We start from the raw sequence: 13,406 nt of genomic DNA on the forward strand, positions 1-13,406 counted from the left end.
TATGTTAATAACCATGCTATAAGCGAGCTTCACACTATAAAAATCAAGCAATATAAATAACTTAGGCCGATAAACATAATTAAATGAATATAAGAAGTATCATGACAATTTTATAGCAGCGCCATCTATGAAATTTCAAAAACATCATCATCAATCCCTTTTTGGAAATAAATAATTTAAATTTGATCATGTTGGCGAGGTTAATAGTTGTTTAGAGTTAAAAGTCATAGACGGTGTTGTGCATTGAATGTTATTTTAAAAGGTATAATCGTAAGTATTTTTGGTGCTGTATAACGTTCACGCAGACGACGTCGCGGGTAGCAGCTAGTTAATTAAAACAAATATAATTTTAATTTGAAAAATGAGGATTCTAAAGTGGTTTTGCAGCCTATTATGAATAATGTAAATTTTAACTGACTATTACACTATTGAAATCAAATAATTGTGTTTACTTGCAAACGAAAAAAAACCACTTCAGTTACATTGACCAGTACTGAATACAACGTAGGTACACGAAAAAATAGTCAAGTTAATGTACATCATTACAGACAACCCAAAAAGTATTTGTCAGATCTCGATTAAATTTAAATGGGACAACATGACAAGCCACACTTCGATTAAAAAAATAATTTTTGATATGATATTAAAAAATTGTTTAGAATTTCCTAATGTGTGGGTAACACAAAAATAAATCGTAAGAATTAAAAAAGAATTATCAAAATTGGTCTACTACGTCAAAAGTTCTGAGGACACACATAATAATTGTGTTTGCAGGCAAACGAAGAAAAACCGCCTTCAATTATATCGACAAGTAATACAACGTAGGTAGACAAAAAAATTGTCGAGTAAATACGCATTTTCAAAGATTACTTCAAAAGTTGTAATCAAATCTCAATGAAATTTAAATGTGACCACATGATAAACATCGGCTTTCGATTAAATTAAAAATCATCAAAATCGGTACACCCAGTAAAAAGTTATGCGGATTTTCGAGAGTTTCCCTCGATTTCTCTGGAATACCATCATGAGATCCTGGTTTCCTTATCATGGTACCAAACCAGGGATATTTCCTTTCCAACGAAACAAGAATTATCAAAATCGGTTCATAATCGACGGAGTTATCCCCGAACATACATAAAAAAATATATATATATATATACGGTCGAATTGAGTAACCTCCTCCTTTTTTGAAGTCGGTTAAAAAATACAATTGGATTGAGAATATTTTCCTTTTATGAAGTCAGTTAAAAATAAGTATAGAAATTTATACTTTTTTTTAAGTAGGTTAATAAAATGAAACAAATTATCTTTTTCATTATTTTATTCTTACAATACAGTTGTGAACTTGATTTAAATAGCTATTTCCTTAATTTGGCACAATGAGTATTTGAAATGCAAAACTTAATATTACTGCACAACTCGACTTACAAGAAAACCTTAATATTTTTTAATACGTTCTATGAGTAAAAAATGTAAATCTAAATTATTGAATATGTTAATAATTTTATTAAAATTTACTCCTAAACTCCAGTCACCTGATGCACATAATTTTTTTATGGTAACCATTCGGCGTCAGCGTCCATTGTCTTGACGGGTTGCGTTGGTGGTTCAGTAAGATCTTCCTTGCTACTAGCTACTTTGTGATATACTTTCTTACCAGCCTCCACCACATATTCTACACCATTAGCTGAAAAAAAAAAAGTTAGTTAAGAAAATTATAGCATTAATTTTAAGCTACTATCTACTTCTAATATTAGACGGAATGAATGTTATAAACGGTCTACCCAAATTCAAATAAGTTTTTATTTTATAAGACCAGTGAGTCAAACAAGCATACGGCTCATAATAAATAGTAAGGGGCATCCATTAATTACGTGAGCTATTTTTCGATCAATTTAGCCCCCTCCCTCCCCCTTGGTGAGATTTGCTTGGACCCCCCTCCCACCCTTTACGTGAGATTGACGCTGAATATAATAGAAATTGACGGGAAATAATAAACTGTTCAAGTATAATATATTTTTTTTATAATTTATTTAAATTAAATAAAAATCAAAGCAAAAACAAAATGATTTTAATATCCATGAGATTGATTATAGCGGGCAAAATTACCGATTATGTTGTTTTTTCATCTGTGATATTTTATATTTTTTGAAGTTGATATAAGATTTTCGATTATTCCCATCTCGGTTTAAATGAGATTTCGTGAGATTTCATTAGACCCTCCCACCCATTCTGAACTCATGTGAACGGATGTCCCCTACGCGTTTACCGTAGCTAATGGGCGTCTGCAACAACATCATTCATCATCATCATTACATCCTATACAGTCCACTGCTGGACATAGGCCTCCACAAGCTTACGCCAAAAATAACGTGAACTCATCTGTGCAACAACAGAAATATCGCAACCCTACCCCTGATCTTACACCTGAACTATTCCAGGAATTCTGGCTACTTTAATCAATTTAGGAACACAATTCAACTTTAGAGCATTACTATCTATGATCTTCTGTATTATCTTGATCTTCTATAAGTAGGTGTACTTCCTCAGTCTGAGTGGTCCAAATTTTAAGCAAAATGCCTGCCATCAAAATATTTCCTGCTGAGCCAAGAAAAGAAGAAGTATACGTCAAGTGAGTGAAATGAGTATATTAAACATAATAAAGATCATTTTATTCTAAGAAAGGCCATCAACTCGGTATCACCAATTTTGCTTAACTTTATAATCAAACTAGCTGTGCCAGCGACTTTGTCCTCGTGGAATTTAACAAGAAAGTTCAATCAGTTCGCAGAGTTATAAAATAAATAAATTTCTAAAATAAAAGTAGTCTAACTTATACACAAACAGACAGACAAAAATTGTAAAAAATATTATTTCGGTTTATGTACCGTGTATAATAATAATAACATCCGTTATTCTTATCCGTTATTATTATCCGATATTCAAAAATGTTTATAATAACATCCGTTATAACATCCATATGCATTTAGTTAAAAGCGATTATTTTAATATTACAAACAGACACTCCAATTTTATTTATTTGTATAAATAAGTTCTGCGACTTTAAATGAAAGTACACGAAGTTGAAACTCCAGATGGCCAAGCGTTTAGAAAATATATTCTCTGACGCATCTCTGGTAAAGTAAGAACCGTTTATGTTAACCCGGTCGGCAAGTAGCGGTTGGCCTAGTTGTAAGAACGCAAGCTGTCATACGTTTGGTTCCTCGTACTGAGGCTTTTTTTCTAGATATTTCTCATTTTAAACAATCGGTTAAGACGAGTAGGCTGCCTTTCCTTTGAAAAACTTGAAATGAAAATGCGAGAATGATACAGATAATGATACATTATCAAGTACATTATTTTTCAGAAGTTTTATTTCTGCCGTGTGTGAATTGCACAGAGATTTTTTCTGTGTGTGTTATTCGTGCTACCTCACCTATAGCGCCACCAGTTTTTCTAACTGCTTCGCCGATATTGTGAGAAGAGAATGTGTTAGGATCTATGTTGATATTGACTCCTTCTGTGGAGCCATCGGGGTGCTTCGGGCATTCAGTTTGCGGTATGATGGACAGATCGTAAGGGTCAATGCCGTAAGATGACAACTTTGTACGAATCTGGAACAAAGGACAATAATAAGAGATCATTTATTTGCCACACTCAGTATGTTGTAATCAGTCGGGTTTTTGCCACCTGCCAGTGTAAACCTCTGTGAGATGTCTTTACGCTGTCATTTTAATAAACGTTATAAAGCTTTTGGAATTAGTTTGGAGGTTTTTTTAAAAAAAATGATGATGAGCGTCAACCAAGAAATCCTGAGTGGCTCAACTTTGTTGGCGTGAGGCTTTTAAATATATATTTCATTTTACATGACAACTGATTTTATGATTATAAATCAGCTGTCATGTAAAATGTGTGTTTTTAGACGTATAAAAATTATTCCTTACAACAAAAAAAAAATATCACGACCTTTGTTTATAGGTATATTTCTAAACTATAAAAAAGTGTGTGTGTAATTATGTACACACGCAAGAAGTTATACTTCATTGACTAGCTAACTTCGGGGTTTTTTTTCGTGACGGTGTGCGCGTACATCGTAAAAATACTCTCATAATTTTTCTCTAACGCACCAAACGAAGTATAACTTCAAAAAAAATCTATTAAAATTTAGTAATTTTATACATGTCATAACTTGTCTACAGATATTCATAATTTGTAGAACACTGACTAAACTATCCCTCGTCAGCTTCATCGCGAATCACTCGAGGAAACGACCACTTATCTAATAAAAGAATGAGTTTTACCCACAGACGAATTGAAACAAATATACGGTACTCTATTAGCAATAAAACGTACTTGTACCCAATATGAATACTTATTATATATCTATGCGGTAGAACTACACGTGAAGCTATCCCTAACTAATGTTACTCTAACTAAAATTTACTGTTAAACAATTATAGTATAACTCTTTTTTGTACATGAAAATAAGGAACATAACAAGAAAAAAAATAGGAAATAAGTGCGTGGATTTATTTAAATGTTATATTAAATGAATGAAATTATAATTAATTAAAATAATAAAACTCCTAAATCAAAACATAACTAATACACTAATGCACACTACTGCTATATTGTTATTATACATAGGTACAGCTAAAAGAGCTCTAAAAAAGCATTCAGCATCACTGAGCGTTAAAAATATTTTTAATCTATTTCACTCCCCACATTCTTTTAATATCGCCCTCTATTTCTTAAGAGGCAAATTTAAAAAAAAAAAAAAAAACAACAAAAAACTAAATTGTGACTTCGATTTCAATTATAAAATGCCTTTAATTTTTCCCTTTAGTTTTATTAAAAATATAGATTGCCAGGAAGAGATCGCTATAAGCGATAAGGTCGCCTTTGCATACATTACTTGTTTTTGTATCTAATAGTTCTAAAATGTATCTTATTTTTTGTGTGCAATAAATTTTAATAAATAAAATAAATAGATTTCGAAAACGAAATAAACATCCTTACCTTGTCAATGTACATCTTATCAAGTTCCTTTGTTCTGGAGAGAATAGTGGCGGAACGACGGTTCGCAAAAGCAAGTTTTTGGCACGTGAACACCGCGGCGTGGGTCCTGTAGTCTGTCGTCAAGACTGTGTAGCTAGCGGAACCGGCAACGCCTGAAAAAATAATATTGCAAATAATTAATATAAATGTGTGTATGTCAGGTTATTAGCGACCGGTAGCGAGCAGCAAGGTCACGCACGGAGCCAACCAACGAAAGCAATAGACGATGACGCCGAATGGTTACGAGTAACCATTCGATTTGTATGGTAATATATAATAAATTGATACATATTTTCCAAGGCATGGTAGCAAGACCCACAAGATATGTTCTTGGGTGTGATGGGAAGACCCACAAAGCGTGTTCTTATTGGTCGACCCACAAGAGGAATAAACATTTCTACTAATATAAATATCTGTTTGTCTCTAGCGGATATCGAACCCGTGACTGCGTCTACAGGCTACGTTATCCGCTTACAATCAGGCGGACCGTACGCTTAAATATTTTTCATGTTTAAAGTAAAAAAATATAAAAAGGTATGACGAAATAAAAAATATCATTCATAATTCGCTAAATTCTATTTGTAATCGTTTCCAATTCTTAATAATCTATACTAATACTATAGAATTCTTGCACTACGCGAACGCTACGATGCCTATTCTTTATATTTTAACGGAAGAATAGAAATGAAATGAAAGTATTCATTTCGCCATAAGGTACTTAATACATACACTTAACGAAATTAAAAAATGATATCATTAAAAAAACCACTCGACGATATTAAAAAAAGATAACGTAGTAAAAATATGAAGCAATAAAATAAAAATTTACATCTCAAAATTAGGAACATTACAAACTTAGGTAATGTACCCAGCATTATAAGCAACCTTAGCCAAAATATTCAAAATATTATATTACTCGAAATTTTTAATTTTAAAAACCGAACAGCAAAAATTTTGTATACCACTCGGGTGGAACCACGAACAGAGTGCCTAGTGCGAGTTTTGTTTAATCCGTTTCGCAATAACGGGCGTAAATTTTAACTTCATTTTGTATGGGAAATTCGGTATTTCAACCTAGTTCTCGCGTTTGCCGCTAGATGACTCTGTATCGATTGTATTGTATACTATTCTTTATCATCTAGGCTGCACTGTTTAAATTCCCATACAAAATAATCTTCACGTATAAACGCGTTTCTGTCATGTTTCTGTGAATAAAACTCGCACTAGGCACTGAACACTAATTCCTTAATAAACTTTATAAGATTTTACTTTCCAATCGATCTCAAGGTGAGCTACAATATGTTTTTTAAAACATTGATCTTTGTTCAAGATATACTGTTATGTATCATCGGCATGAAGATAATAATAAAAGTAAACACAGTGACTCACTTAACGGAAACCGCACTTTCATCCGAGCGGGCACTGCTGGGTCGGGCACACTCAAAATTCCTGTGTATCTGAGGACAATATTGATCGATAAATACGAGATAGATAATTATCTTAAAGCTTAAGAAATATAATTATACCCTCATTATCTTCCTGCCCTTATCCCACTTATGTTGGGTCGGCACAACATTTTTTCCTCTTTCATTCCTCTCTTATTATTCGTCACTTTAATTCCTTTCTTTCTCATATCCTCACTCACACAATTCATCCATCGTTTTTTTGGTCTGCCGATCGCTCTTCGTCCTTCGACATTCATCCCTAACATTCTTTTACCATGTTGGTAGCATTCATCCCTCCTCATTACCTGCCCATACCACGCTAACCTATTGCTCCTCATTTTCTCCGTCACGGATGCTACTTTTAACGTGTTAATGAAAATTGAACCAATACATATGCAAAATAATACATACATCGACATATATTTGGACATACATAGGTTGTCTTTATGAAAATCCAGCAGACAATGCTAATTAATTAATAAAATAAATAAATTGAGAAGGTGAGTTAATTCTGCATAAAACGTCAAATAAGCGCGTAAGCACGGTTATAATTTATGATGAAAGCAAGAATATCGCTGAAGATCTCACCTAAATAATACTGCTTTCAAGCAGTGTTGTGTTCCTGTGGTGAGTAAGGAGTCAGAACTCTCGGGGAGGATCAGGGGTAGGGTCGGCTAGGTGTTTACGGTGCTACTGGTGTTGCAGGCGTCTATAAGCTACGGTAATCGCTTACCATCAGGTGAGCCGTACGCTTGTTTGCCGAATTAATTGTATATTATAAAAAAAAAAAAAACTTGTCTTTTCTTAGCTTAAGATGAATTTTCAGTAGTTAAAACATGATTAGCTTAAAAGGTTGATTAAATATGTAGAATTTTTTTTTTTATTATAATGGATAATTGTATTTGTTTGCAAATCAAAAATAAACCTACTTACAAATTACATCGACAAGTATTACGACGTAAGTAGTCGACAAAATAATCAACTCTGTTGAATATTTAGTTCTTAACTTGTGAATTGTAAATATTTATAATATTTTAAATATAAATAATCAATTAACTACGCATTATTAAGTGTAACTCAAAAAGCACTCGTCAGATTTCGATAAAATTTAAACCACGTGAGTGCCAGCTTTCGATTAAAAAAGAATCATCAAAATCGGTACACCCAGTAAAAATTTATTAGGTATCTGGGGTAAATTTTGTCTAACTTACCTATAGTCGTGCTTCAAAGGCGTCAACCCCAGTATAAAATGTTGAGATAATTGTTCCAATTGGTAAGTTCCCGGTTCATCGGTCCTCGTAAAGTTGTAAGTGATGCAATGAGACGCGGTCGACGTCTTCTGAATCACGTACCATACTCCTAGCATCTGGAACAGAAATTATCATGTTGACTTAGATGAAGAAATTATAAAGGCATTTTTTACACTGTGCATATACCAAAACAACATTTTTTTATAATGTTTGCTTGTCTGTCTGTCTTTCTGTCTGTATGTATATCTGTTGGTTCCAGCTAATGTCTGAAATGTCTGGACCGATTTTGACAGGACTCACTCACTGAGAGCTGAGAGATTTAATAAGGAGTAACTTAGGTTACTTTTATTTTAGACCTTTTTTATTATATAACTCTGCGAACTGAACCACCACTATTTTGTTCAATTCCACGCAGACGAAGTCGCGGGCACACCTAATTTTTAAATATGGAGGTAATCATTCTTAAGGTGTAATAACTCATTTTTTTAAAGTAATTTAGTCTATACTAATATTATTAAGCTGGAAACTTTGTTTGTTGAAACGCGCCAACCTTGGAACTACTGGATAGAATTGAAAAATTGTTTCGTGATGGATAGCCTATTTATCGAGAAAGGCTACTTTTATGTCAAATTAATGAGTGGAAACCGTGTGTCACATCTAGCAGCTTATAATTCGATTCGTGGTAAACAGATAGCGCTATTCGATCTAAATGACTAGAATCCACATTGAAGCAAGCTGTCTTTATCTGCAGTGACACGAGAACCGGGGCCAAGTTCCTAACTTGTTTAGAATTGTGTTACGAGTCGACCTTTGTAACTTTATTTCTGATCTTTTTGGTACTTTAAATAACAATGTGCAAGAAATAGAAAACCTTGATTATAGTATTCCGTAGTGCTGTACATATTTATTTTACGTACAAAAAATCTAATAACAATAATGATAAAAAATGATATTGTATGTGTTGTTACGTATGGTAATTTTTTCCTTATATGTTACATTCTGGTTTTTTAAGTTACCTAATGTCCTACAGCATTAATTTATACAAGAATAATATTAACATGCGATTGCTTAATTCAAAATATAAGATCTCGTTTCGAAGTTAGCCAAATTTCGGTAATATTTCTTTGTAGACAATATCTTTTTTACGACAAAAATTTACTTCAATATTCCTTAGTATTTTTACTTTGAGAAGAAATACTTCGCAAAAATACTTAATATATGGTTGTAATAAAAAATTAAGCAGAGTTTATGCATTTATTAAACACACGTATTGTATGGTACAGTCTATGGTTGAGTGAGAGATGACATGTGAGGGAAGGTTATGAGGGAAACCAAACCCAATGAAAGTCGATCAAACACTAAATTTATTAAGATTATTTTGAGTATATATAGGCAGAATACAGACGTCATTTGACGTCATTCGTAGCAAACAAATATCAATTACATTAGAAGTCTTTATTAGTAAAATAACAATTTCGTAATAAATCAGCTAAATTAAAGAGGTTACTAATTTGCAAAACAATCATATTGCTCAATGTGCGTTAAGCGTTAACCCGTACACGTATATTCATAGGTCCATAGTTAAACGGTAAAATGAAAGAATTATATTCAGATCACAATGAACTGATACATATATAACGTAGTGGTACCAATCATCGACACTTTAAGGAGATAGTGGGCTTCTATATAAAATTAAAGGTCATTTAGTCATCTTTAAACCAAAAGTAACGATTGAGTTTGGTAAGGTATATTCTTGATATAAGAATAGGATGTAATATTTTTATTAAATATATCCGGACTAGAAAAAAATCCTAAAAACGGAAATAGTGTATAAATCTCCAATCATCGACACCGAATCTCCAGTAATCGACACCCCAGTCATCGACAGTTACCAATTACCGACTCCCAGTTATCAACTATTACCTATAATGTGTATCTGCCAAATCGCGGCCTCCTTAGTGGGTCGTTAAAATAAAATTAACAGTTTAATAAGTATTCATTTATTGTCCACAGTATAATGTCCATATTTTTAACCGACTTCAAAAAAAGGAGGAGGTTACTCAATTCGACCGTATATATATATATATACGAGTATATATTATTTTTTATTTTATTTTTTATGTATGTTGTATGTTTTTATTGTATGATTTTGATAATTCTTTTTTTGTTGGAAAGGAGATATCCCTAGTTTGTTACCATGATAACGAAACCAGGATCTGATGATGGGATCCCAGAGAAATCGAGGGAAACTCTCGAAAATCCGCATAAATTTTTACTGGGTGTACCGATTTTAATGATTTTTAATTTAATCGATAGGTAGCTGATGTTTATCATGTGGTCACATTTAAATTTCATCGAGATCTGATTACAACTTTTTGAGTAATCTTGGATAATGCGTATTTACTTGACTATTTTTTCGTCTACCTACGTTGTATTACTTGTCGATATAATTGAAGTCGGCTTTTCTTCGTTTGCCTGCAAACACAATTATTCTTTCTGAAGTGTATTAATCATACAAATACACAGATTACACACTTACAGACTTATGTAAATTATAATAAAAAAGGTCAATATAAGTAACAATCAATTATCAAAAAGTTTCATCATCATCATTTCAGCCTATTGCAGTCTACTGCTGGCATAGGCCTCCACAAGTTCTCGCCAAAAATGGTATGCGACTGCAATCTTTTCGCCATTTTTTACAGCTTCTAAGGTTTTTTCTAACTGGTTGGGAGTATAATTTTTTCTCGGAACCATCTGTAAGAACCAGTCATCGACACTTTATTTCCCAATAATCGACACTTGTCGATTACTGGTCTCACGACTTTGTTTAGTTTACTTCAAATATCTACCAAATACGCAAAGTAAGAAGAACTATAGTCGCTTGTCAAATGAAAAATGTTTTCAAAAAATTATTATCGACCCGTGTCGATTATTGGTAAAAGTCAGTTTATGAAAACCAGTGATCGACACCAACATTATACTAATATCAAAATAACATTAAACTTTCGTTAGAACAAAAATCGATCGTATAGTTCTTATAATAAACCGTGAAAAACATAAAATTCAAATATATTAGACTACATTAGTATAATTAATAAAAAAAATGTACTCACTTCCTTAAGGATTTCACTAAGAAATGTTGTAATTTTCACCGGTACTCCAGCCGCAATCAGTTGTCACACCGTCATTTTCAAATAAAAAGACGGATATCGCTCAAAAGTCACTGGGAGCCAATCAAAAGTGTGCTATCTATGGTACAGTTTTGCTATATGAAGAAATCGCTTTCCTACTCTTATTTTATTGAATCAAAATATAAAGTGTCGGTTATTGGTTCTTGTCGGTCATTGGTGTCACTACTATATAATCATATGTATTCAAAATAAATCAGAACATAAAACACATTTGTCATTAGTCGTCGTTAATTTATTTACAATTGATAGTTTACACTGAAAGCGTTTTCATAAAAAAACTATGCTTTCGACCACACATCTGAAATAAAACTTTTTTAGCAATAGGTCTGCACAATAGGCCTGCACTGTGTCTTAGATATACGAAACGTAACTGGCTATGAGAGAAAGAGAGAAAATGTGTGTTCGCAATTCTCTTGCTCCGTTCGCCTCACCCAATCACGTTTTTCGCAACGCTCTCGTCACGCATCCACCAACTTACTCTAAAACCCAAGTCAGGCGTGCGTAAAAAATAATAATCAAAAAAATTCTGTACCTGATTCATATCAAATCCCGGCATTGGTTCGACCACAGGACATGCTCCTAAGTGATACGTGTGAGACAGTACATTCCCACTAAATGCTAACAACACTAATATTGTTATTTCGTACATTTTGACGAAAAATTTAACTAAATTAAAAAGTTTGTCACTATCAAAGGTCGCGACCTTACCGCTGCGACGGTTCAAACTCAACTGACTTGTTAGACGAGTCGACGTTATTTTTATTACTCGGAGGTGAGGTTCCACGAAATAACAAACTATACAACGCTTTAAATCGCTTTGCATACTAAAGTCCTGTTTGCCGACCAGTTGCCGTTAAACTATCTGATGTATTATTGGAGTTTTTTTTAAATGTAACTAGATCGGCAAACAAGCGTACGGCTCACCTGATGGTAAGCGATTACCGTAGCCTATAGACGTCTGCAACACCAGAAGCATCGTAAGCGCGATTCCAACCCCATCCCCAGTTCCCCTCAGGCGCTCTTGTCACCTTACTCACCAACGGGAACACTCTTCAGGGGCAATCTTCTGTAAGGTCGATGTACTACCCCCGTTGGGCTGCTCCATACTTTGAGCAGGAAATTTCCTCCTGTGCCCTACCTCATTTCATAGTTTAATCCTTAAGAATCCATCTTCATATAAGGCCCCCGGTATGAATAAAAATATGAGAAGTAAAATCTACTGAACGAATGACCTCGTTACGTTTCTCATAGCGCCATCTATCAGAACCTAATAGGGTCCCGATAGATGGCGTTATTTAATTCGTTACTATTTGAGGTATTGATCTTTTTCTTAGACTAGTAAGCCTTTTTTGTGGCTATTTAGACAGTCTATCTGAAGCAGTAAACTACAGTTATGCGTTGGTGCTATTTTTTTTTCACCATCGTATTCCGCTGAATGACGCCATGAATCTAAAAATTTGTAGTTTATTAATTGAAGAGAAACACCACCTAATGGTCTTTTTTACCTCGTGCTGTTAAAATCTATTCATAGCTTATGCGCAGGATAAACTTCATCCATAAACGATGAAACAAGCTCTAAATGTAGTTTAGAACGCTTTAAGTCAATTAGCTGACTGACAAATGGATAAGCCAGCTCAAAATATTTGTTAAATTATCAATATATATTGTTATTGAAGTAAAACTTCTATATTGAAGTAAAACTTCTTTACGTACGCTTGACTTGGGGAGTAAACTGGTGAATGTGTGATGTCACTACAAGTGTAATCGGGTGAGGTGAACAGAGGTTGAAAGGGAGATATATAAGTTAGATGAAGCTAAAGAAGTTTTACTTCAGTCGTATGGTCTAAAGCACGGTAAGTGGAGTAAGGTGGGGATTGTGACGAGAGTGTTACGAAATGTGTGATCGGGCGAGGTGAACGGAAGTTGAGAGGGAAATATAAGTTAGTAAAAAAAGAAAGAGAGAGAGTTACGTTTCGTATATTACTGTAGGAGCAAGAGAGAGAGGTCCATCTATATGTATATATATTATACTAGCGACCCGCCCCGGCTTCGCACGGGTGCAATGCTGATACTAAATATACTACAGAATGTCTTTATTTATAGTGCGAAGCTAGCTTATAGCATGGTTATTATTAATATAATAACAACAACATTCAAATATGCGTCGTTTGATTACGCGTTGTTACAGAATGCGTTGAAGAAATAAAGGTTCACTGCTTTTGTAAAATGTATACTTTCACAACTTAATAAATTCCTTTAAAATTGTCGATTATTAAACAAATCTATTAATCTTAGGTTACCTGACAAATACTCCCCGTAGGTGATAGTGTGATAATATGTAGCCTATATGTTGACCCGACTTCTTAATAATATTCGTGCCCAATTTGAAATAAATCCATGCAGTACTTTTTGAGTTTATCCTGGACATACAGACAAACAGACAAAAATTCTAAAAACTA

General features: G+C 33.5%; 1 protein-coding gene across 1 annotated transcript; it reads right to left on the reverse strand.

The window, feature by feature from the left end:
* Positions 1-1,306: 1,306 nt before the first annotated feature.
* Positions 1,307-11,677, reverse strand: LOC123663192 (apolipoprotein D-like). Its single transcript, XM_045597888.1, has 6 exons — positions 11,480-11,677; positions 7,715-7,869; positions 6,448-6,515; positions 5,020-5,171; positions 3,437-3,614; positions 1,307-1,687 (listed from the first exon to the last, which is right to left on the reverse strand). Exons 1-6 carry the CDS (start codon positions 11,594-11,596, stop codon positions 1,554-1,556), a joined length of 804 nt encoding a protein of 267 aa, XP_045453844.1. The 5' UTR covers positions 11,597-11,677; the 3' UTR covers positions 1,307-1,553.
* Positions 11,678-13,406: the final 1,729 nt, after the last annotated feature.

This window comes from Melitaea cinxia, chromosome 20 (assembly GCF_905220565.1).
Source record: "Melitaea cinxia chromosome 20, ilMelCinx1.1, whole genome shotgun sequence".
Classification (NCBI taxonomy): domain Eukaryota; kingdom Metazoa; phylum Arthropoda; class Insecta; order Lepidoptera; family Nymphalidae; genus Melitaea; species Melitaea cinxia.